The sequence below is a fragment of the Lissotriton vulgaris genome, chromosome 4_1 (genome assembly GCF_964263255.1).
Source record: "Lissotriton vulgaris chromosome 4_1, aLisVul1.2, whole genome shotgun sequence".
NCBI classification, from domain to species: Eukaryota; Metazoa; Chordata; class Amphibia; order Caudata; family Salamandridae; genus Lissotriton; species Lissotriton vulgaris.
The window spans coordinates 1,726,516,205-1,726,542,761 of record NC_141691.1 but is presented as its reverse complement, the minus strand read 5'-3'; the positions used below and the strand labels follow the sequence as shown (position 1 = coordinate 1,726,542,761).

The 26,557-nt window shown below is 45.9% G+C and overlaps 1 protein-coding gene across 1 annotated transcript in view; it reads left to right on the top strand.

The window, feature by feature from the left end:
- Positions 1-26,557, top strand: part of INTS8 (integrator complex subunit 8) — a 793,677-nt gene that overhangs the window by 211,798 nt on the left and 555,322 nt on the right. The window contains exon 12 of the mRNA XM_086966019.1: positions 19,917-19,987. Within this exon, the coding sequence (XP_086822145.1) occupies positions 19,917-19,987 (71 nt within the window). The remainder of the gene's footprint in view (positions 1-19,916; positions 19,988-26,557) is intronic.

Genomic DNA, 26,557 nt, shown 5'->3' with positions numbered 1-26,557 from the left:
TGAAGAGAGTTCCCTAAAACCAGTTCTAGCTGGTTCTCACACTGCCTGCACAAAGACTTCAAAGACTTTTTTCTGTATAAGAAGGGGCTGTGTCCCCTTCCAATTTGTTCTTGTTTCTGACTTGAATCTACCAGGGGCGTGCGCTGCCCAGCCCCTCGATGCCTGGAGGACTTCTGGGGGACCCCTCTGCCTTGCCTGGGCTGATGGCCCTGGGATCCTTTGGACCTTCTTCCTATCCCCCCAGGACTTTGCTGGACTTTTCCTGATTCCCCCTAGCGCCTGGGAGCGCTTTGTCCTGCTTCCAGCGCTTAAGAGCGCTCTATTTCACCTGTAGCGCTTAGGAAGCGCTTTATCTGGCTGATGGCGCTTATGGGCGCTTTATTTCATTTATAGCGCTGGGAGCGCTGTCATTTTCCCCTCAGCGCGGGGTAGCGCTGTTATGGCCTTCCGCGGCTGCCCTCGCCGCGTATTCACTGTTTATTTATTTATCTCGAGGGAGCCCACCCCTCGGATAATGAGACCCCGCCTGCAATTGCCTGAAGAGAGCAGCCGCGCGACGACCCGGAAGTGTATGCCCGGCCAGCCAATCCCTGAGGCGGACCGGGAGAAGAACCGGAAGTCCCGCCCCTGCAGCCCGGGTGCCGAGGAATGGCAACCGCGAGGCGAGGGGAGAAAGAGGATAAGCATGGCGGTTCTGCAGGGCTCCCATGAGCGGAGGGAGCCCTGTGGCAGAAGAGGAATTGACCCCGCAGTGTCCCGGGTCCCAGGAGGGGGCCCGGGTGACGCCAGAGATGTGCTGCCGCCTGCCCGAAGGAGCCCCGCCGGAGGAGAGCAGCCGGTGAGTGTAGACTGGCTGTGGGGCTCCGGGCGTGTTTTGTGGCGGCGATTGAGTAGGCACCGAGCCAGGGGTGCAGTAGGGGCGGCCCCGGATGGCAGCGGGCGGCCCCAACATGGTGATGATGTCACTGAGCCCCCTGAGGCTCCGACGAGGGGCATATTTTATTTCAGAGCCCGAGGCTCCCGGGGGCAGTTATGTATTCAGAGCCACGAAGGCTCCAACGGTTGGGCAATTGATGTTTAGAGCCTCTGTGGCCCCAAGGCACATGTTAGTTAAGAGCCTAGAGGGCTCTTAGGAGGCAAAGCTATTTACTGAGCCTGCGCGCTCCACCGAGGCCCCAGACGATGCCAGAGCCTAGGGGGCTCCAACCTGTGCATGTTTTATGTCCGAGCCTGTGTTGCTCCAGGTTGCCGCAGCTTTGGTTATAGGGCCAGTGAGGGCCCTGGCGCAGTTTTGTTGGATTCACAGCTGCCCAGCAATTAGTGGGCAGCTGCACCGTTTAGGTCTTGTGATTTTCTCAGGTGCCCAGCAAGTAGTGGGCACCTGCAACGTTTAGGTTTTGCGCCAGTGGCGCACCCCTGACTAGCGCTGCTTGGCAGCGCGCCCTGACATTCTGGACACAGGGCGTCTTAGTCCCAACAAGGCCAGTTGACCTAGGGACTGCCACAGGTGGTGACTTATGTAAGTTTTGCACAATTGTATGGTTATTGCACCTCTGAATGTGTTTTCTTGCATCATGTGTTATTCCTGCACCTCTGAATGTTTTTAGGCATCATGTGATTTTTGGGCTATTGTATTGTTTTGGCACCTCTAATTGTTTTTAGGCATCATGTGTCTTCCTTTTCCCTGCGCTGCACCTCTGAATGTTTTAGGCATCATGTGTCTTCTTGCGCTGCACCTCTGAATGTATTTTATTGCATCATGTGCTTTGTTCTGAACACCGCTGAATGTGTAGGTTTATGCATCATGTGTTTCCCTGGTCTTACACCTCTGAATGTTTTTAGGCATCATGTGTTTTTCCTTTACTACTCCTCTGAATGTGTTTCATGCATCATGGGTAATGTGTTCATCTTTATAACCCTAAATGTATTTTATTCTTAGGTGGTTGTTCTTTTAGTACAGGTGGTCCTAGTGAGGTCCTGGTTCCTGTTACCAGTGGTTACTGGTTGTGTGCCATAGTTGCTAATTTGTGCTACTATGATTTTTATTCTTGATTATTCTTTATTCTAGAAGTGCTATTTCTGATTCTGACAGTGGCCCACGTGGCCCTGTCTCCTGTAACTAATCCCTTGTGAATATTGCCCGTGCCAGGGGGCACCATGTATTTTGTGTGATACTATCTGATGTGTTTTTACAATACAAAAGTTATTTTATAATAACCTTGTGTGGAGTTCCTTTTGTGGTGGGTGCCTAGTATGTTGTTGCTGTTGTGTGCTGGCGCAAATGCTTTACACATTGCCTCCGAGTTTAGCCTTACTGCTCGTGTCAAGCTACCAGGGGGTGAGCAGGGGTTATCTTGGCGTGTGGCTCCCTTGCCCTTACTAGAATGGTGGTTTCTGCCTAGCTTTGGCGTCAGCCTTAGCCAACCAGAAATAACCAGTTCTAACAGTAGGTATACTGGTTCCCGGGGTATCCACGGATGGGGGGGCTCTCCACCCTTCCGTCTAACACTGGGTTTCTTCAGGGTCCGCTGGGAAGGGTACTTCTTTAAAATGCAACTGCAACTAACCCATTGACTTGGATTGAGTATGCTTTCGTGTTCCCACACTGCACACAACCTCCGTGGGGTTCCTAGGTACTCAGCTGGGGTGGTTACTTGGGTGCCCAACTCTTCTTCATCTTCTGGGTCCACTCTTGACTTGAGTCATGGTTCGCATTCCACTATTTTAGCATATGGTTTGGTCTCCCCCTGGGGATCGCTGTGTATTTGTGCTTCTTGCTTATTCTATTGACAAGTATTGTGTCTATTGTGCATATATCTCCGGGTAGGCAATACTGTATTGTGTTAGTGAGTGTTAATAGTATATACATATGTTTTATAACTACACTGTGTGGTTCTTTTTCTCTTAACCCATACCATAAGATTAAGTGCTGGTAAAACAAGATGCATTTGACTCCTAGGCTAAGCCTGAAGGCTGCTCTCCTCAGCTACCACTTAGAGAGCTTTCTACAGTTGTCTAAGATCACTAAAATCACCATAACCGGTATCTTGGATTGGTGCAGGGTGCTACACTTATATAAGTGAACACCATATATTTATCCAGCCTCCTACACTGTGCCTTTGTCATTCAATGACATTATCAATGCACAACTAGTAATGATTGACAAGATCCTCAGCCTCTTCCTCATTGCCAGCAGCTGGAGACCCTTTTCTGGTCTGAATGTGATGCTGTCCAGGGCCTGCATCCTCACAACCCGGATACAGACGAACCAGGCAATTTACTGTCCCCTCACTATACAGATGAAGGGCTTTACTGAGATTTGCAGATCGCTTGTGGGGTATACACCTCCCCAGAAACTGAGACTTACTTGCCAACTGTTCATCCAAATAATGAAAATGCCTCTTTCTTAGTATTAGTGATGCTTTTGGAAAAAAACATGTGTTCCTAACCCAGCCTGGTGCTAAATTTTTTTAACGCAGTGTTGCTTCGAGCAGGTATGCCCATGCATTGTGGGACATTGTCCACAAGATCTTGCCTACCAATCTGGATGACCTCAGAGTCTCTCTTGCCCAAATGATCCTGGATGTAGAAAATTTGTACCATGAGCTGACCTTGACACTACTGACTGCGTAGGCTGCTCTTTCTGTGCCAGTGTGGTGCTTATACTGCACGCATAGATCTGAGTGACTGGATTTCTGTTGTTGCCCAGGTATCCCCAATGGACATGCTCTTTGATGTCTCTAGACTTTTCACAGACGAGGCTGATTCGGCACTGGATTGATCCAAAGATAATTATCCCACAACACCATCCCTAGGATCACCGTCACCAGCCCTCCATTTCTACCTGCAATATAGAAACTATACTAGGAAAGATAGTTTTCTCAGACTCTTCAGCATCCGATCCAGACTTTTCACTGCAGAGGAAATGACAGCAGTCGGAATTGTTCATACCAACAGGGTCAACAGTCACCTAGTTCCTCCCTGCTTGGCAGGGAAGTTAAATGCCTCTACTGAGAAGCTGGGCAGGCTTTGTCTGGCTGACCAGGAAAGCTGTCTTCATCCTGAGGTGACATAGAACTCAAGCAGCAGTCTAGACAAGACCAAAAAAGTCTTAAACTAGCCAGGTGTTGCTTGTGTTCCTATTCAGATTGTAACTATCCTGGCTCCCAAACTGCTTTAAGTTTCCCTTACAGACTCTAAGCCAGCCAGTAGGGGTGTGGGATCTGTTACTTCCTCTCGATTAGAAATCCATCACATCCGACAGATGGGTTTCACAAATTGTTTAAAAATGTTACACACTATCCTTCATTTCACCCCCTCCTTCTATTTCTCAACACTCACACACATTTTTGCAGACCTTGTGTCTAAATATTTTGCAGTTAGTCAACGTCCATCTTGGGGTCATTTAATGAGTTCTGTACTGAGAGAAGGAAAAAGGCTGTGACACTCGCTACTTCCTCATGTTGAAGGACAATTGTGGCCTCTTGCCCACATTGGTTTTCTGACTATTGAAAGCCTCCTCGAGAAAAGAAAATTCAGAATGCTCACTCTGGCTTGGTTCCTATTTGTTCAGCATCTGGTGGACTGGAGGGTGTCCTTGGACTTGCAGGATGCCTATTTTCATATACCCAGTCCTGTGGTCTCTCATTTGCTACCTGTAGTTGTAGCAAAGTAGGATCTGCTATCATAGTCACCCCCACTTTTTGCTGGTGTCATTATGTTTTTCTGACTAGTCTGACTGAAAACCTGCTAATCAGGACCCCAGTCACTGGGCTTCTTCCCTAAATTACAAAAAGAAAAATTGATGGACAGAATGCAGAACAATGTCATACATTCACCCCAGTGCAGAGATCTGGCCTAAATCTATCTTTTTTTGCTCACCATGCCATTCCAGCTTGGACCCAGCCATATGCAAATCAGTCTTGACCCTGCCCCCACTAGGAACAGTCCAGCCCGAACTGCTATCCAGGTTCTCCTTGGACTGGAAACAAGCAACCTAGGACCGGTTTCGGGCTTTCAGCCCTCATCAGCCAAGATAGCTTAACTCCAGTGGCATGGAGAGCACGGGACCCACGTCTGGACCTGGGTCCCGGGCTCACTGTGCCATTGGTGCAGTGCCCCCGGTACCAGTCTTCCAGAACCACACAGCAAGCTAGGGCTGCTGCAGACCAGATTAACGTTTCTGCTCTCCTGCTGGTGAGCCAAGCTCAAGCAGGGAAAGGCAGAACAATAGATATCCTGTCACAGGGAGGTGTTGCACCTCCCAGACAGGTTTTGGTGTATTGGGGCAGGGTGGGGTGCTTGCTTTACCACTGAGACTGCTTGAAGGGCACATTTGGTACCCTCCTTGCATACTCCAGTTCAGGGATCCGTTGGCTCTGCCCTGGGGCAAAACTGGACAAAGGACATGGAAGTTTCCTCCCCACTGTCCAGCCCCTCCTCTGGGAGGGATCCCTGAATCGTCCCTACCCTCTCCTAAGGGTCCTTAAGGGCTTACCTGTGGATGGGTCCCAAGTTTCGTTGTGGAACAAGATTCAGATCACATACCGCTTCAACTTCGACTGTCTGGACACTCTGGACTTCGCTTTGGAAACCAAGACTGCACCGGGTAAGATTCCTGCTGCTCCTGGTCTTGTCGTGCTGCTGGTTGTCTGCGAAATCTGTGCCTGTGTTCCATACAGGCTCTTCACCAGGCCTGTAGACATCCAAGATTCCTGATGGAATCTCGCTTGGAGTGAAGGAGTCACTCCTGTTGCATCTGCAGGCACCACAACGCAGCTGACCAGTCTGCTGATCCTGGGCTCCCACGGACTCCTAAAGGCTCAGCAATACAAGTGCTGGGTCTACAACTCCCTTGACACCTGCACTGTCTTCATTCTGAGTTTGAGCCCAATATCCGTCGCCAGAACTATTGTAACAGATCCCTTGTGCACTCCGTTGACTTGGCTTGTTGAAGCTCTCCTCCAGAGATCTTTGGCTTCACGAAGCACCAACCTCAAGCAACTTCAGCAGCCAATATCTTCGCCCTCACCGCTTTCTCTGCACCGTGGGCCTTCTTCATTGGAGAGCTGCTCGATGTCCACTTGCGACTCCTGTGCCTCTGGCCCGTGGGTCCTCTTGAGGGTTTTCTTTGGCTCCAGTAGGCTGCCCTGCTTGCTCACGGCCTGCTTTGACTTACCTGCTCATGGTGAGTCACTTGGACCTTGCTGGTCCCAGCACTGCACCTTTTTCGTGGACTACGTTGTTTGCAGTTTCCAAGGCTTGTTGGTGCCCCTGCCGGACATTGACCTCCTGGCTCTCGACATCCGACAAGGGACAGCTCATAAACGGCTCCTGGTCTTCCTCAGCTTCGCTGGTCCGCGCAACTGCAACTTCAAGGGCAACGTCAAACTCTCCTGCATCCGACATCGATGAGGATCCGTCTTCTGTGCCTCCTGGTCACTCCTGAGTGGTATAGACTGTGTCCCCTCTGCTTGCAGGTTCTTATCACCTTGAATCCACCTTTGCGTTCCATTGGACTCCTTCATCATATTCTCTAGCAGCATCTTTCCTTAAGTCCTCCATTGTGGTCTACTGCGGTTTCCGATGTCTTTTGACACCTATGCACCCGGCTTCCCGGGTGTAGGTATCCTGGTTCTTGGGGAGTCCACAGGTGAAGTGAGGTGACTCTCCAGCCTTCCATCTTCCACGGGGTGTCTACAGGGTCCGCTGGGAAGGGTCCTTTTTCTTTAAAACTGCAACCGCGACTTAACTATTGACTATCATTTAGCACGCGTTCGTTTTCCCACTCTGTACACTATCTCCGTGGGGTTCCTAGATACTCACCGTGGGTGGTTCCTTGGGTCCCCGGCTCTTCTACGTCCTGAAGGTCCACTCTTGCCTTCACATTCCACTATTTTAGTATAGGGTTTGGTCTCCCCCCTGGAGACCACTGTGCTACTTACGTGCTCTGTTTCCTAAGTATTGTGTGTATTGTATCTCCAGGTAGGAGATAATACAATGTGTCAGTGAGTGTTTGTATTTTTATAACTAAACTGTAGGATTCTTTTTCAATCAACCAATAACATAAGATTAAGTATTGGTAAAGCAAGTTGCTTTTCACTCCTTCTGGACTAAACCTGAAGGCTGCTCTCTACAGCTACCACTTAGAAAGCTATCTAAGCTTGTCTAAAACCACTAAAGTCACCATAAGGGTTGCCCGGATTAGTGCAGGGTGCTACACTTACAAAAGTGAGCACCATATACAAAGCCAGCCTCTCACAGTAGGTCACAGTGGGTTCAGGCCACTGCCAGTTTGCTGTGGTGCTCTTTGCCTTACGTCAGTCCCTTGAGTGTTCACTAAAATGATGGCAGTGGTCACAGTTCTTCGAAGGAAGGGGATACATGTGTTGCTATTACTAGATGATTGGCAACCCAAGACGGATTTGCTGCTGTCTGCCACAGACCATCTCTGAACGATGTTTGCTCTCTACTTTCTTGGGGTTTTTCTCAGACAATTCCTTTCATTGCTTTGATGCTGTACACATTGGCGGTGGTGTTTAAGGCTCTTCTACCTTAGCAATAAGTCTGCGATATTCAGAATATGATATTGATGTTTCAGGCTCAGTGCTGGGTGTCAGAAAAACGATTGAGGATTCCTGGGCTCTTAGCCAAATGCATCCTCCCTGTCCCTTGTGCCGGTGGCGCGTGAGCGTCCTACTGTGGAACTGCAGGTTTGAGTGGACCCTACATAAGGGTGACCTGTCCTACCTGTCTATCCACATTTCACAAAAGACAGCTCAGGACCTGTTGTGGTGGCAGACGTACATCAACCTGAGTTGTGGCAGACTGCTCTCCCTTCCCACCCAGAACTCAGGATGGTGGGAGACGCAACGCTGCTGGGCTGATGAAGGCCACTGGGGTGAGCTTAAATCAAGGGCCTCTTGTCTCTAGCGGAGTGCCAGCTTCATGCAATTCAGTGTGGATCTTCGTGTTGTTTGGTTGGCAGCGAAAGCCTTCTTACCAACCATCAAAAAGAAGCTGGTGTAGGTCCTCACAAACAACACAAGTGGCATGTGGCACTGCAAGAAGCAATGGGAATTGGGGGACCTGGATCCTGTGCCAGGAGACTTGCGCCTTTGGAAAGGCTGAACCAGCATCAAATCTTCCCCAGTGACCAAACAGTTGGGCAGGGTCTTTGAACGCCAATGCAGACGTGCTGAACATGCATCGACTGGCAGACTACCAATGGCGTCTTCATCCCGAGGTGCCAAGGAACTCGAGCAGTACTGTACTGATGAGGCCCAAATAGTCTAAAACTTGTCTGGGGTCGCTTATTTTCCCATTCAGAGGGGACATGTTCTGGAAGTTTGGGCTGGACTGTTCCTTCTAGAGTAGGACCAAAGCTGACTTCCATAAGATTGGTTCCTATTAGAGGTGGCCAGGTCTACGGAGAGGGTCTAGATGGTCGGTGCTAGATAACTTCCCATACGGGTGCCAACAAAGCTGGCCTGGGGCCGCGTTGCGACGCTAGGAGAGTTCCTAGATAGAAGCTGACAGATACAGGTGAATGCCTACCGCTCAACAACTAGTAATGGGCTGTCTACGCAAAACCATGCAACAAGGAGCCATCCGTGCCGGCAATCCGGAGACACCGCGTGCAGGAGGGGAAAAGGTTGCAGTCTCTCTAAATAAGTCACTTGCAGCCAAGCTGGACTTGGTGCTGGCAGCAGTAGAAAAAATTGGGACTACGCTGGATCAGACAAAGTCATCCCTCGAATCCAAGAGAGACAAGGTCACATCAGACTTCACCCTACTGCGCGCTGATCATCATAAACTGTCTGAAAAGGTGCACCAGCAATATCAGTCACTGACGGAGCTAAACCCCATCACCCAGAGCCACACTGCGACACTACAAGACATCCTTGATCGCAAGCATGCACTAAAGGACAGGGTTGAGTATGCAGAGGGGCGCTCCCGCTGCAACAATGTCCCCGTCGTCGGGCTCCCGGAGGTGGAAGAAGGCTAAAGCCCTGAACAGTATATTGAGCGTTTGCTTCAAGACATATTATCCTCGGGAACGCTGTCAGTGCACTTTACAGTTGAACGGGCTCATCGAGTGCTAGCACACAGGCCACCCCCAGCAGCTCCTGAACTATCAGGATAGGGATGCAGTTCTACGTGAAACACGAAAAATCACGGATCTTAATGTGGGCGTCAGCCCCATTATGGTGTTTCGGATTACACAGCACAAGTACAAAGACGCAGGAATACCTATATGGCCGTGAAACAAAAGCTCTGCGAACTGGAAATCACCTACTCCCTCCTGTTCACCGCTAAGCTGAGAACAGTGGCAAAAGGCGTGGTCCGCTTCTTCGAGTCGCCCGGAGAAATTTGGAACTGGTTGAAGGAGTCAGGACTATGGAAAGGACATCGCCCTCGGACGCAGATTTTACCAGAGCTGTCGGTTGGCGGGCGCGTCGAGGGAGGCGTGGGGAGATTGAGCACACAAAATCAATGGCACCAAGCCCAGAGCAGAAAGGAGCGACCGGGTGCTCTAGAGGTTGTTGCAGCACTTAACACTGCGATGAACCGGAAGCCCCAGGAAGAGTGCTCCTATGAGTCGACGACGGTCGGCGGTTCTTTGATCCCCAGGCTTGACGACCCGGATGGCGCACACATGTTGACGGTCACCCCTCAAACTTCTGATGACCTAATTTGAAGAACTACAGATGTCATGCACTGAACCGGGGGTTCTCTCACAAGTAGAGATGTTTTCAGATTGTTTTCAGTGCTGATATTCACCAGTTGTTGTTGAATGCACTACAGACATTTTAGACACACGCGAGCACACCCCACATATGACACCTGCGCGTAAGCGTAATGCACAACCACTATGGTATGCCTCCCTGCGTACTGACTGACTGACTAGGTGGGTGGGTGGTAACACTAAGCACTGTCACAACAATGCCTACTGACTCGCTGGGGGTGGGACGCCCGCAAATGGTAAGCGCATATCGCCAGTCATGGGATGATGGGGCACTATCAGTGGGTTAGTAACCTCCAATGGGCTCTCTGCTCACAAGCTCACGTTACACACCAACGTTTGCGCATTCACACTGAGACATTGCCATGCACTCAGTCATGGGGCAGATTGTGGGTGACTCTGCGCACACACAAGAGAATGCATGGGTAGGCTAAATATCCCCTACACCTTTATGCTTATGGCCAATGACACACGGGCTGCGACACTTCACCCTGTGCACACCGGCTTGGATGGCGGGTGGCGACACAGGGAGATGAAGAGAACACGCGCAGAATAGTCAAGCACACGATACACATACCCCTACCAGGCACTGCACTGGGCTAGTTTCTGTCACTGTTGGACAAAAGTTTGGACGGACATCTCCGAAGAGTTTGCCCCTCTCAGTTACGAATGTTAATGTTTAAATTGAAGTTTTGGGTATGTAGTACCACCCCGAGGCTCTCCACCTGCGCCGCGTGCCTGAAACTATGCTGCCCATATCGCACCCTCCCTAATGGTAATAGACATCAGACATGATGCGCATCAACATACTCGCGTGGAATATACGCGGCATGCACACACCCACATGTAGCTATTCGATCTTTGCCTACCTACAGCAACATTCGGTTGGCATTGCCCTACTACAAGAGACACACATGACACACACAGACCTGGAAAAGCTGCACAGACGATGGAGGGGTCAGGTGTTTGGCACCATGCACTCGACCCATGCACGTGGCAGGCTGATTTGGGTAAGGGCAGGAGTCCCATTTGTGCAGGAAGAAGACTTTACCGATGCTGATGGCCGATACACGTTTGTTAGAGAGCCCCTTAATGGTCAGCCAATGTTATTGCGTTCCATATATGCCCCAATGTGGACCAACCATCTTTCATTGTGCACCTCTCAGAGAAGCTAGCTTCATGGGCCAGACTCCCATGGTTGATAGAAGAGCATTTTAATTCAGTGCTCATTGTGGACCTAGATAGATCGTTTCCCCCTCTTCACAAAACTCTCGCCACGTCCACTGCTCGGGCTCTCTCAGATTGGCTTGCACACTGGACGCTGGTGGACTTCTGGCGTGCCCTTAACCCTGTTGCGTGAGTCTATTCGCTCCATTCGGTGGTCCATGGGCTGCATGTGCGCCTTGACAGGCTAGTGGGCTCCCCCACATTACTACTGCTAATAAAAAGAACTGACTATTTACGTCGGACCCACTGTGATCATAAGCCGCTGTGGATGCAGCTCGGGTGGAAAGCAGACCGTCCCCCCAATACCGACATGGCGCCTTCAGACTAGTGCGTTGCGAGGCCCAGAGTTACGCTCATCTGCTAGAGACTGCCATTATCACATATTTTGAGCTCAATGAAGACACGGCGAGGACGGTAACAATAGAGTGGGAAGCCTTTAAAACAACAATCAGTGAGCACTGTATGGGCGCCACATGGAATATCTGCAAACACCTGTCCACCTCCCTTAAGAAAATTGAGTCTCAGCTGCTGCGTTAGGAGCAAGAAGGTGAGGGACATGGTAGAGATCCCGACACCTAGAACAGCTGCGAGCTGAGCATGCGACCTGTTGGAGTGCCTGAAATGACACAACTATGCAGCGCACGCAACCCGTACACGTATTTCGGCGGACTGGCTGACCTGTTACTCGCCTGGCTGATTAAGCAGGAGTACGGCCGCGCGTCCATTGGGGCCATAGGCACAGGCACAGGTCAAATGTTGTATATGCAACATGAAATACACTGAGTGATGGCGCAGCATTACACACAGCTCTATCAGACTTGTGGGCGCTACGACATGCAGAGGTTAGAGGAGCTTCTCAATTCCATACAATTAACCACACCAGCAGACGAGCACCAGGAGGCACTGAATGAGCAGCTCTCCTTGGAGAAGATAGGGGATGTCATAGGATCCCTAGCCTCCGGGAAATCTTTCGGGCCAGATGGCCTGCCGTCGGAATTTTACAAGGCATATATAGATCTGCTTGCGCCACGTCTCCTGGCCCTGTACAACACTGCCTTTTAAGAACAAGGGCTACCTCCCTCAATGGGAGAGGCATATCTGGTATCCCTACTAAAGCAGAACAAAGATCTAGCGGAATTTAGTTCTTATAGACCTCTCGCCCTGCTCAACACGGACTACAAAATTCTGGCAAAGGTGTTAGCGGAACGACTAACATCGGTGGTCCCCACGCTGATCAACACTGACCAAAATGGTTTTGTGCCGTCCCGGAGCACTTCCCTTAACCTGAGGCGCTTTTTCAGAGTGGCGACTGACGCTGTATGGGACTGGCCGACTGCAGGCTGCCTCATTCTAGACCTGGAAAAGGCCTTTGATTCCTTAGAGTGGGACTACCTCGCGGCAGCATTGCAGAAATATGACTTCGGCCCAGGGTTCTTACAACTCGTCAATTGGCTTTACATTGACCCCACCGTCAGGGTACGGCTGGGACTTTATCTGTCAGATGCTATTCCGGTGCGAATGGTAACTAGACAGGGGTGCCCATTATCCCCTCTCCTTTTTGCGCTCGCAATAGAGCTGCTTGCGGAAGCACTGCGTGCCACATTGGGAGACGGTATACCTCTAGGAGATGCCATGCACCAAGTATCTCTTTATGCTGACTATCTTAAAGTCTATATTGGGGCTATAGAGAAGGTTCCTAATCAACTGGCGCCTTTGTTGCAGAACTTTGCAGCCATCTCTGGGCTCCGGTCAATGCTGAGAAGTCCTGCCTGTACGCATTTAATGAATGGTGTAGCAACCCAGGCTTTACCATTAATGGTGTAGTGTTACACTGGAGGGAGGGCGCCATTCGCTACCTATGTATCCGGGTCTATCGCCAGCCCCAAGATCTTTTTGATGGAAACCAAGGAAGAGCACTGACGGCCATACGTTCGGGGCACACTCCCACTTACCGTAACGTGAAGAGTGGCATTGACCAAAATGGTAGTCCTCCCACGGCTTCTTTATTACTTTGCGAACCTGCCCGGTACATTCCAACCTCCTTCTTTGCTACGCTGGAGAAACAGGTCAGGGACTTTATATGGGACACGACACAGAATGCAGTTGCAAAAGCTTTACTTGCCAACAGACCAAGGGGGGTTGGCGGCACTGTGTCTCAAACACTACTACTTGCTGTAGTGGATAGCCCGGTGGTTAGCCGATAGACACCGCGCAGACACGGTAACTACACAGCCTCCATACACACCGAGTCAAATCATCGGACTTTTTCATACTAGCGTGAAAGCGAAGACACCCCGGCCATTGCTGCTAGCTGTGGCATACAAATGTTTCTGTAAATGTTTATATAGCACAAGGGCAGTGACCCCCTATGCACCGGCAATACCATTAGTGGGGTCCCCTAGTGGCAATGCAGTGCTGACAACCCAAGTAATTGAGTGATGGTAGGAGAAAGGCATCCAGACCCTTGGGGACCTCTACTGCGACAGAGCACTTATACCATACACGTCCTTGGTTGAAGAGGTGGGGATTCCGCCAGGGCAGTTTCTCACACATTGTTCACTGATAGCCACGCTGACAGCCAAATGGGGAGACACAGCTTTAGAACCGGCAATACATCTTGAAATGCACGGGACGTGGTAGGCATCTAATACGTGGGTTTGCTGCGTCTTGTAGAGTTTATGCGGCAATAAGTCTAAACCCCGTCTGTAAAAAATAGGAACTAGACATGGGACGCCCACTTACTGACAAGGAAAGGCTCAGATACTAGAAAGCCCAACGCGCATACCCAGAAATATGTGGTTCAGACAAATTCAACTTTATATAATACACAGGGCCTACCTTATGCCTGCCAACATTAACTGTTACTTTAGTAGAATGGACGCGGCGTGTGCCAGATGTGCTGAGGTAGGAGCTGACATCATACATATGTTATGGAGTTGCCCCCGGATTGTAGCGTATTGGAACGCAGTAGCCCGTCTATTGCACGCCCGCACAGGGCGAAAACTACCTTTTACTTGGCCAGTATATCTAAAACATAAATTCTGAAGAACGGTTGCCATCAAAGTGTCATCCAGGTTCGTAGATTTGGGGATAGTAGTGGATTAGAGATTACTCGTGAAAAGATTGAAAGCAGCAAATCCACTACATGTGCAGGCATGGCGACACTCAATGCTTGCTTGGGCTAAGGCGGAAGGCCTCGCCATCAGGCGCAAGGAAATATTAGGTCTGAGGCAGGTCCCCATAGCCACACACTGGAACGCGGTGTTTAGCTGACCTACAACAGCACACCAGTGGAGACTTGGGGGGGGGGGGGGCTCCTCAGTTTGAGACACGCGTGAGTAACTGGCACACACAGACGCGTTATACGCGTATATTCCGTCATCACATGCTAGCAAATAAATGTTTGTCAGGATTCGCACAGGCTAACATGACACAGTTGTGAGCAAGGGGGCACTGCACTAAGAGGGTAGCAACACACGAGTGCATGTAGTGGGGTGGAGGGGGACCTCGGGAGGGTCAAGGTTTTTCTTTAAGGTTTATTTTTTACCTTTTTGTAATACGCGTTAGAATCAAAAGAAATCTGCCATAAGTTGAAGTTGGCTCTATCAGTACCTACAAGCACTGAAGTGAATGTTACCTAATGAGAACAACAACTAATGGTTACGCAAATACATTTTATTAGCTCCGAAGTCGATCTTCTGGCAACTTAGACACCAGTCACAGAGACTGAGTTGACAATTCCTGTGCTTGTATTCCACTGATGTTCTGTTACACTGTTGACATGATCTTATCTGTATTTGTAATCAATGGGAAACCATGTATGCATGTAACAACAGATAAAAGTGCACAGATTTAATAAAAGAGATCAAAAATAGCACATTCAAGAATACATCAAACTGTCAGTTGAGGCGGAAAACAAAGCCTCTAATCTTTGTGTGCTGCGTCCCGCGAGGAATGCAGGGAAACTGCAAGTATCTGCATTCATGGTGAGATGTGGGTAGATTGCAAGTGACAGCAAAATGCTTAATCACTAACATGCAGATTTATGCAGGTGAGATTAAATTAAACCTAATAAAGGGCAGCACATGATGATGTAAAATTGCAGCTTTCTCATCAACTGGTTCTACCAGGGCAGGAATATGGATGGAAAATCTTCTTGATGAAGTAAGTGATTTTTTACATTTTGTCCATCCTAAAAAAGCATTACAAGACATTTCAGTCTCTGCCACAGCTCTCACTACTACATGTGTGGATGAGGACTTGTGAAGGGTATATGGGCGCCTTCAGAGCATAATAGAAACTAATATAGAGCATTATTTAATCCATCACATTTTAGAGTCCTAACCTCATTATCACTGCAGTGTAATGTACATGTATAAAGATAGATATATTTTTGATAGAGTGTGATAATAGGAGTCACCCACTCCTAAAAAGACCATGAGACAATGGGACTCTCTGGATTAGGTTAAGTTGAAGGTGGTACACTGCAATGCAGCGTGGTTTTATCCTCATGTGTTTTTCCTCATTTGGATATGCAGTTTGTACTTGTGTGATGTCACGTTTGCCACAATAGTGCATTCAAGTCCTACATACTTTATTACATTAACTTACTGACTGTCTACCTTAACACTATGATTTATCTTCTCCTCTACTCAGGTAAATTACCTTTGATTTAACATTAAGAGGTAGGTCTTTTCTTTTGCATTTACTAGATAGACTAATGTAGGGATCCGAATGAAACCCCAAATGAATGCCCGAGACCCTTTTTAGACTAATTGTTTTGGCACCACAGAGTTACATAAGGACCATGGTCCCCAGTAACGTCCTCTGAACATACTTTTTCTGTATTTATACTCATACCTAGGGTACCACCTAATGAAGGATTTCTTGTGGTTTATCCCCAGGTATTTTTAGGTAGGAGAACTGGGTCCCAGGCAAGTGTCCAGATAAATATTTTCAAGAACTCCCTCAAGACAGTTCTACTTGAGGTTGAGTTTGCCCTAGTAGTATAATCTTACCAGGGTGGCATGAGGTGGCCTTTGATGAAGCATGCCACATTACATGAATGAGCCCACCTCATCCAGTTCTGGGAATTGCCCAGATCTTGAGTAGGAAGGTAGAACCTCCTGGTATCACTTTAAACACACCTGGTCACACCTACTCCTTCTCAGATACTTCCCTTCATCTGAGCCAATTTTGGATTTTTTTTTGCCTTTCCCATCAGAAAGAGTGCCCAGAACATTCAGGCTATGATCCTAATCTTGAAACCTGGTCCTGGATTTCAGTGAAGTTGACTCTGAAGCTGGTTGGACTGATGGCCTCGTGCATCCTGTTTGTCTAGCACATGCAAGCTTTGCAGTGGGAACTGAAGTCCCAGTGGGCCCAAAATAAAGAGGACTACTCCGACCACATCCATAAATCAGAGGATACTGTGAAAGATCTTCAGTGATGTCTTCTGGACCGTTATTGGGTCAGTGCCAGCCCGCTCCCCCTGCCCCACCCAAAAGTTACAGTGGTGACCGATGCATCACTTCTGGGTTGTGGCGGCCATTTGGGGCTCCAGTGCAATCCTGGATCCCTATCAGCCATCTTGAGCTGAGGGCCATCTTTTAACCACTAAAAGCATTCCTGCCATCAATCAATGGGAGGCTGGTATAGGTGCTTACGAACCACAAACAGGGTGGGGGGGGGCCTCACGGACCCTGTGCCTAGGAGGCCTTGCACCTCTGAGAATGGCCGAACCACCAAGGAGTTTTCCTGACAGGCTCTTTGAATGTCTGGGCGGCAGACTTGACCTTCTGCATCTGGCGGATCACGAATGGCATCTACATCTGTAGGTGGCGCAATGTCTGTTCCGCAAATGAGGAGAACCTCGGCTCAATCTAGCCCCAGCCGAGAATGCGCAATGTCAGCACTGCTGCGCATTTGAGTTTCCAAGGCGTTTCTTACTGAGAGACCGTGGAAATTGGGACTCCTGTATGGCTCCCAACCTATACCATTCCTGCCTCGAGTTCTCAAAAAGATCAGGACACACCTTGCTCAAGTCATCCTGGTGGCTTCGAACTGGGCACTGCGTGTATAGTAACCAGAATGCCCAGGCTTTAGCATCTTTCCTCAAATCAGGATGACCTACTGTGAAGACCTGCTGTCACAGTAGAATTGTTGGGTTCTCCACCCTGGTCTTCGCAATCTCCACCTTTATGCATAGATATTGAGCAGTGACAGCTGGATAACTTTGCATGTCATTTTGGCAGCCAGGCGTACCTCAACGAAAACTTTATAAGCCTATCTTTGGGACAAATTTGTTGTTTGGTGCGGCGCTCGCCTCAATGACCCCCTCCAGGTCTCACTGTCTGATGTTTTAAAAATGTGTGCCATCTCTTGCCTGCAAGGCTTTTCCCTGGGTGCTGTTAAAGGTTATTCTTTGGCCCTCTTGGCCTTCTTATAGTTACCTGACAAGCCAGCTTTATTTAAAACACCTGTTGTGATGTATTTTTTGAAAGGTCTACAACACATGTTTCTCCTGTCTCTGTTTGTGAAGCCCCAGTGGGACCTCAATATTATCTGTAAGTATTTGCTGTGTACTCTATTCAAGCCACTCCACAGTTGTCTTTTACAACTTCTCACCCTCGTAACAGTGTTCCTTGTTGCCATCAATTCTGCACTTCGTCAGTGAGCTTTAGGCTTTGTGTGTTCATCCTCCATACACCACCACCTTCCCCGACAAGCTGGTTCTGCATACTAGGGCATCCTGTCTCTTGAACATTGTGACCACGTTCCATGTAATCCAATCAATCCTCTACTGGTGTTTTATGCCCCACCTCACCCCTCTAAGGAGGAGGAGAGACTCTGTGCTTGGACCCAAAGAAAGAAGTCCGCTTTTAAATCGATCGGGCAAAAGATCACCACTTCGACAATCAGCTCTTTGTGGGGTTTGTTGGAGTGAACAAAGCCAAGGCTGTGAAGAAGCTTACCATTTTATGCTGGATCATGCTCTGCATTAATATCTTTCACGCACTGGCGGGACAGCCTCCAGAAGCATTGCATTCCCATTCCACCCTGGCCAAATCTGCTACCACTGCATTAACACACAGCGTCCTTGTCATGGGGGTCTTCCAGGCATCTACGTTGGCGTCCCTCCATTCGTTCACGAAGCATTATCGTCCAGCTAGCCAAGTCCACAGGGATGGGCACATTACCTGCTCAATTGTGCAGGACTTCCTGGTTTGAGTCTATTCACAGCCCTCCTTCCTTAAGTACTGTTCTAGTATCTATTCAAAAGGCAAGAAATCTGCGGCTAGAAGTATCCATCAAAAGAATAATTACCTTCGGTACCGCTCTTTCTGGTAGGGACTTTCTACAGCCGCAGATTCCAGACAAGATGTGACCCACTGATCATCCACAACTTACCTTGAGAAATCAGTCCTGCCACAGACTACAAGAATACATGTATTTAAATTGGGTTACCTGAGCACCTTTCCCCAAAGATGAACATGCAAGACATCCTCGATATAGTTTAAAAGGTTTTATTGATTATTAATTTATGTATAGGGCCAATTGTAGTGCAGATTAAATGAACAAAGGTAGTTGCAGATGTGCAAATTATGGTGAATAGAATAACTGCAAAATATGAAAAGTAAATAATTAACAAGATATTATATGGAAATGTTTAGGTTGGTGTATGAAGGGATCCTTTCTTAGCCGCCATGTTGTGTCTACATTAGCATCAAAATGTCATTGATAGGAGTTGCCCACATGGCCTGCCTGTGACTCACACACCTTCTCAAAATGCAATGCTCTTTCAGTCTGCTGCCTTCTTGTGTCAATGTTATCTGAAGAAGCAGGTAGGTAGCTGGCCTACGAAGGACCTTAATGCAGACTGTTTATGAATTCAATGCTGTTTGTGAATTTGATGCTCCCTCTTGGAATGCTGAAGCTTCACTCCAGCTAAGAGTCTCTTGGTTGAATGATATACTGTTTCGCAGCATTAATATGAAAATAGTGAGCCTCGAAATTCATGATGCAAGGTGTGAAAAGAAACGTGTGAGTTGTCTTGCACATATGTCTAAGACATTTCCTATCTTTCTAAATATCTTATTGAGTTAACATGTCATATGAACTAGTGATGTACTATCAACCTTTAACAAAGCATCGTTGTTACTGTCAATATATATAAATGAAATATCAAACACAATCATGCACTTTAAGATCTATACTTCAATAACAATGTGCACACAAACAATTAAATACGGTGAGGGTTCAAAAATCTGGAAATGTCCAAAGTATTTGGCAATTTCTTGAGTGGTACACTCCAATGCTTTTCATCTATATTGCCACTAGACTTAAAAAGCAAGAGCGCTTGAAACCCACCTGAGAAGCGCTTTTAGTGAAATTTTTTTCAAACTCTGTTACTCCCTGCACAAAACCATAATGCTTACAGGGTCTTCACTGCCAAGGAACCTATAATTGTTAATGACTAAGTTGATCTGCCACCCTAAAGTTGACTGACAAATTCAAATGGGCTTGGTTTTCAGGGACAGGACTGTAGGCTCTGTGGTGCTTAGACCTATCTGAAGAGCAAAGCCAAGCCATTTGCTCGTCAGAAAATTCTTGAAACCTAGTCTGTTCAAACAAATTTTCAACTGTTTTTGTATAAGCAAATAAGCAAACATATGCTTCATTTACAGAACAACTGAAACACATAAATACATGGAAAAAAAGGAAATCTGTTGTGCTAAGAGGCTTCAACTAAGCAATGCAATGCCTTCTGGCTCTTTAGCGTCAACCTGAACTTTAATCTTTGATACCATATATTTTGACCAGCAAGCAAAACGAGAAAATTAAAGAATATTGAACAAAAGAGAAATGAGAAATAATGTGATGAATCTGTAAAATTAATAAATAAGCCCTAATTATTTTTCATTTTTTAATTCCTGACATATAGGTATGTTCCAGGTCATTAAAGTTGGACCAGGCCTCCGACGCTTTGAAACAGACTATGGCAGCTTTTCTGAAGTAAGCATCTGATTTATCTTCATCTTTAAAAATCTAATTTGCATTATGCTTGCACAAATAAATCTTATTTTTTTCTGAAGGTGACAAAATGTGAGAAATTCAGGTTGGTAGTGATGATTTTTCCGCACTTTCTTCACCATAACATATCATTCTTTTTTACATTGAAAGTACGGTATTTCTAGAAATGCAGTACAAACCCAAAACTACTCTTATTTTGTGTCTAGCGCTAACTAAAACACTTTATTAATTTAGAATCTTTTATTATCATTTATACATCTTTGCTCTATCTCAGAGTAATGATTTATTACTCTGGAAATACCATTATGCCAAGTTTTCCTCTTCTTTGTGAACATTCTTAATTCTTTGAGAGTGATCTACCCATGAGCCAGGCCCATTGGTTTCAAAACCTATAGCCCGTTAACATTATTTTTCTTCCATCCGTCTCCTATTGTAGAATCTTCCTTCTTATGCAGGCCGCAGTTTGACCACCAAGGTTGAAATAAATTGACCAGAAAGGAAGGGAAGAAGTGAATGCAAGAATTACGATTGTGAATAAAATGGTTATCAACAAGTATTCATGTTAATACAATCATGCCCCATCTCTCATCACTGTCCTTACTTTTGCAGGACATAGCAAACACAGAATTAGACTGTTAGAAATTCACTGTAGAGTCAAATGTATTGCGAATCCCAGTTTTCTTAGAGCATAGTATCAATATGGAATCTAAGACAGGCGATGCAAAATCACAAATAGCCAAACCTCAACTATATTATGGATATAATGGAGAACAATATACTTTGAGAAGCCCGTTTTGGTCCTCCACAAGCATCGGTTGGTGAAACCTTCCTCTACCAAGGTATCTGTTATACCCCTCAGTTGTGTCAGTTGTGCCAATCATATGCACTCCTTGAAAATAGCTAAATAAGCCATTAAAATAGCATTTCTAGACCCAAGTTGGGGATGGAGTGGATTAGCTCAGTGAGAACCAAAAATAAACCATCTTTTCAAGATGGTGGGGGAGCCATAGCCCCCTTTTCACAGGTTCATCCATCTCATTGAATGAATCTAAATAATCTCTCACCTGTGATGAGGGTGATTTCGTAAAAAGACGGGTAAAACACAGCCTCATTTCAGTGAAAGCTTGACAAGATTTTAGCCAAATAAGAAACAATTATTATTTGGGGTGTAAAGCATATGAATTGCACAAGTTGTGCTCTGTCATCAGTCAAAGGCATATGCCTGTAACATGGAGGAGTTCCAAGAACCCTGGACTTGTAGCATAAATACCCTAAACCCCTTTCAATTTCCAGACTTGGAAATTCCAATTCCTGATTAACAAGTAAGATAGGAAAACTTTTGGAAAGGTTCTGTGCCAATGGCTCATCATAATATGGCACTACGTATAGCTCATAGAAAAATTGTAACCATGTAGAGCTATAAGATACCCCAAATCTATACTACTCCCTCTTGATTTTGCATGGCACTATGGGTATCAATAGGTGGGAAGAAAGACTTGCATTAAACCACCTGTTGATAGATCGTGCACTTCCAAATCACATTGTTCCTGGCTGCAACCAGTATCCAGCTAGGATTGCTGAACCTGTAGGTTCCCTGAGGGGAGAAAAACTGGATGGATGCAAAGTTCTTAGAATTTAGAAATCTTTGTTTGGTTTCTGTGTGATCGTTTTCCAAAAGACAAATTAGGGCTCAGCTCAACTAAGCAATTAAGCTTGTTCCATTCTAATATTCAACTGGATCAAGGCTGCATGCCACATCACAACTTTGAACATGTTGAAGATCTAAAAAACTGCTAATTTGTGAGATTGTCTTACGTCTAGTCCTCGGAACTTGCTACCTCTGGCTCATGCTTTGGTTACCCGGTCACTGCCCCATCTACCCTTGAACTTGGGATCATGACAGCAGCCAAAGGAGCAGAAAAAGTGAAGATCGTGTTATTTCTTTTTCTTGCCCTTATCTATAACCAGCACATATGAGGCGGTTAAAGGGGCTAATGATTGCTAGAAGCTTTGACCTTGAAGTGAGTTTGATATTCCCCCTACAGCACTTGAGAAGCTGTCACCATTAACAATATTAGGATTGGTGGCTCATACAAAAAGGCCCCCTTCTGGGGAACAGAGGAACAACCACCATTCACAGACTTCCTGTACAACCTATGAAACTGAACCTCTTGCTTAAGGTTCCCAGGTTTGAATTCAGAGTCTGACCTAGTGATGAAACTAAGGGTGCAACCAAATTTTGATGCATGGTACCACTGCTGTGGTAAACACTATATATTTCTTCCTGAACTTTAAATTGATTTGCTGAAGGTCACTTTGCAGACTTCAGCTTGCAAGCCAGAAGCTGACTCAGATGTGACTTGTGTAAGTTGGTTTCGAATCCATACTATTGCATGAGGGCCCAATATTATGTGGAAATCATAAAGAATCTGTTGACAATCTGAAATAAATAAGCTAGTCATGTACATAAGGATGAGTATGAATACCTGTAAAGAAAGGTCCACAGGTGTGATTACCATCTGTCACTTCCCACCATTCTTTACTTTGTGCCCTCTGTATATTCCCCTTTTAAGGGGCTCTAACCTCCCAGACTGTTTTAGAACCACAACACAATTTTTAGAACAAGCTTACGCTCCCCAGCTAGCTTCAATGGACATGAGTTGGGCGATTTTTAAATGTAACTATAGCATCATGTGGTAGCGCATGGTCATGTACAGTCAGCACATTTTCTATTGAAATGGTCACTAAATGTATACACTCATACATTTTTACTAATAAAACTATATTGCTCACAAATGATAATGTGTGCAAATCGAATTTCTGTGAATATTTATCATTTGTGCCTCACCAAGTCGTGTCTTGATTTGTTTTGACTCATATCAAAAAAGTGGGAGGGAAGAGGATTAAGAGTCCATTCATTTCCCCTAAACAAATTTCTATTAATCAGAAACGGAGAATGGACACTAGTTTCAACAAAACCATTAGTTTTTTTTATCGAAAACCCTCATAGACTTCCTGGTATTATCGTTGCGGTATATCTTTTTTCCGCCCCATCAGGAGTCATGGCATAGTCATTGGGTGATCGATTGACGTGCTGAATGCCTGCCTCACCCGAAGCTACTTCTGGTATCTGTAGAAGTGTCCAGAGATAAAAAAAAACACAAAAGAAAGACTAAAAAATAGTGTCTAATCAAAAAGTGAAAATTTAATGTAAATAGTTAGGCACTATTGTTAAAAAAGGGGTTTCTGATATGTAGGTAGTCGAGTTATTGAGCTACCATATCTTCTTTTATAAAAGGTGTGTCGACATGTTTCAGCTCGCTGGGCCCACAAGGGTCTAAGGAGCTTTCGTCAGGACAAGTGACAAATAAACAGATAAACATAGAAAAGAATATAATTCGAAAGTTCTCACTCACACCATTTGTGTGTAGTTCAAAATAGCATTCGGAATTCCCATGCTGTGGACCGGATGAGACGGCAAACATATACGAATCTATGAGCATTATTGTGTGCTCCAAAATTCGAGGGAACCCCATCATTATGGGCTCAATATAAAGCGAGGAGGAAGTAGGAGAAACATTCAGGGTCTGAGAAAGGAATATTTCAAAAACAATATTGCCAAAAACAGCCTCTTGTTATCTAGAGCACATATATACACTTGGCGTAGTATTCTTCTATTGTTAGAAAAGAAACGAAGGCAAAACACAGCTATACCCCATGCACATTGGTCTTTTACAGCTCGTCTATTTTATGTTTACTGGGCTAAGGTGGGTAATAGTGAGGTGTTCCGTTACATAGTTGCAGATTTTTTCAGAAGCGCGTGCAATGGATGGTACTAGTTTCTTAAAAATGTAATGGTTTTCGTGACCCAATAAACAGTGTTTATCTTTACTGTCGAACAAAACTTTCTACAAAAAATTGGACACTGACCCCACTGAGAGACTAACTAACACTATTGCCATTATGGTACACGAGGCAGAGACTAACAGATGGATATCTAAAAAAGAGGCTGATTTCTTAACACCAAAAGGACCAAGAGTACCATTTTTTTATTCATTGCCTAAAACGCACAAAAACAAGTCGCCTCCACCAGGACGCCCGATAGTATCGGGAATTGGATCTCTATTGGAACCCCTTTCAAAGTTTGCCGACGAATATCTAAAGCCATTGGTTAAAAAAAAAAACACCTATTTAAAGGACACGAGAGACCTCTTGAATCAGATTGCGGATGTAGAATTTAACCAAGACACAATGTTATTAGTGGGACTAGATGTAGAGTCCCTCTACACTAGTTTACCACAAGAAGACACTCTAAAGATGCTGGAGGATCTACTTTTTATGCAAGATTGGACGCACAAGACCCCCCGCCATTTCATACTTGAATGCTGTAGACTGGCGTTACAAGAAAACTATTTTGAATACAATGGCCAACTCTTTCTGCAATGCCATGGCACCTCCATGGGCAGCGCATTTGCGCCTTCGGTAGCGGGCCTGTATGTGAGCCGCCTGGAAGAAGAAAGTGTTCTCCATAATACCAATCCATACGTTTCCAGTATTAAATACTGGAAACGTGACATCAATGATGTTTTACTTATCTGGGACACACAACTTGATCTCATCTCCTTTATGGAATGGCTTAACGGGAGAGACCGATGGCTCAGATTCACTTTCACTGCACACAATCAGAAAATTGATTTCCTAGATTTGACCATCTTCTCTGAAAATGGGAAACTGGAAACAAAGACTTTCACAAAACCTACTGCTAAGAACTGCTTATTGTCCTACTACAGTTACCATCCTCGCCCATTGCGAGACAATCTTCCCTACAGTCAATTTTTGAGACATAAACGCAACTGTAGTAAAAAGGAAGATTACACACAACAAGCACAAGAATTAAGTTACAAGTTACAAAAAAGAGATTACACGCCAGCAATAATATCTAAGTGCAGAAAACGTGCAAAAAACCAGCCCCGAGAATGCCTTCTACAAAATACAAACAGGGAACCAATAAAGGACCTTGTCACTTGCGTTACCACCTTCTGCCCTGCAACCTATGATGTCCAGAGACTCATAAGAAAGAACTGGCAGATACTAACTTCAGGACATCTAAAGTGGCCAAAACCCAGATTTGCAACCATCAGAGATACACACATGAGGCCAGTTACTGGGCACTACCCTTGTGGCACATGCGGGGTCTGTAAATTTACCTCGAGCACCAAGATCCTACAATTAAATGACAACATGACATGGACCCAAAGAAGCCATACGAATTGTAATTCAACGCACGTAATTTATTTAATCACGTGCCCATGCCAAAAACAGTATATTGGCATGACCTGCCGCAAAATCAAACTCCGCATAGGAGAACACCGGAGTAATGTGAGATTGAAGAAAAACACAACAAAACTATGTACACACTTCATAGAAGCGGGTAATACGTGTGACGATCTGAGATGGACAGTCCTTGAAATGCTGGAACTTAAAAATCAGAATGCAGAACAAATTTTGTTCGAGAAAGAACAAAGATGGGTGGACCGGCTTAAGACAGACATAGTGGGGATGAATGACCACGTCCCATGGCACCAATTCTATTGATCTGATTTGACCAGATGTGTGGTTAACAACTGACTCCTGAGTAACAACCATCTGTGTCCTAATACCCAAAAAAGATATCTATCCTGAAGTTAGATACGGTAGATTAAATGTGCGAACATTAACTTTTTCTTTAGTGGATCTTTGCCTTGAACCTGTATATAAATCACACTATGATACAAAAAACTTTGTTGCAATATGCTTTGCTCGTAGTGAACTATCTATTGACTTTTCCAGTACTTCTCTGTCGAAACGCGAGAAGAACCTGTATATAATTCATACTATGATCCAAAAAACCTTTGTTGTAATAGGTTTTGCTCGTAATGAATTATCTATTGACACTTCCAGTATTTCTCTGCCAAAACGAGATAAGAATAGAACATTCTCAGTGGACTTGTTATCTGTGTGAGAAATCAAAGGCACATTAATAATAACACAGACTCCGTTACATTTCTGTTATTATTTATAATGATCGAGCAAGTACACTCACGTACTTTCCATCTTTAAAGTAGTCATTTCCAAAAGAATTGTCCCTTCTTTGTGTTCACGCCCCATACTTAGAACGGGGAAACAGAGTTCCGCCCATAGCCAGGGGCAGAGTCAGCACAAGGGACGAGAATCGGACCGCATGGGTAAGAATGGTGGTTCCCGAGTTTCCAGCCAAACGGGTAAGGAGAGTAATGGTTTTAACCAGCGGTCCCCTCTTTTTCTAACAGTATAATACCAGAAGCGACTCTGGGGTCCCCTGTTGAAGTGCGCAGCTTGCACAAAAAAGGTAACTTTTGATTTTGTATGGGTCACGAAAACCATTAAATTTTTAAGAAACTAGTACCATCCATTGCACGCGCTTCTGAAAAAATCTGCAACTATGTAACGGAACACCTCACTATTACCCACCATAGCCCAGTAAATATAAAATAGACGAGCTGTAAAAGACCAATGTGCATGGGGTATAGCTGT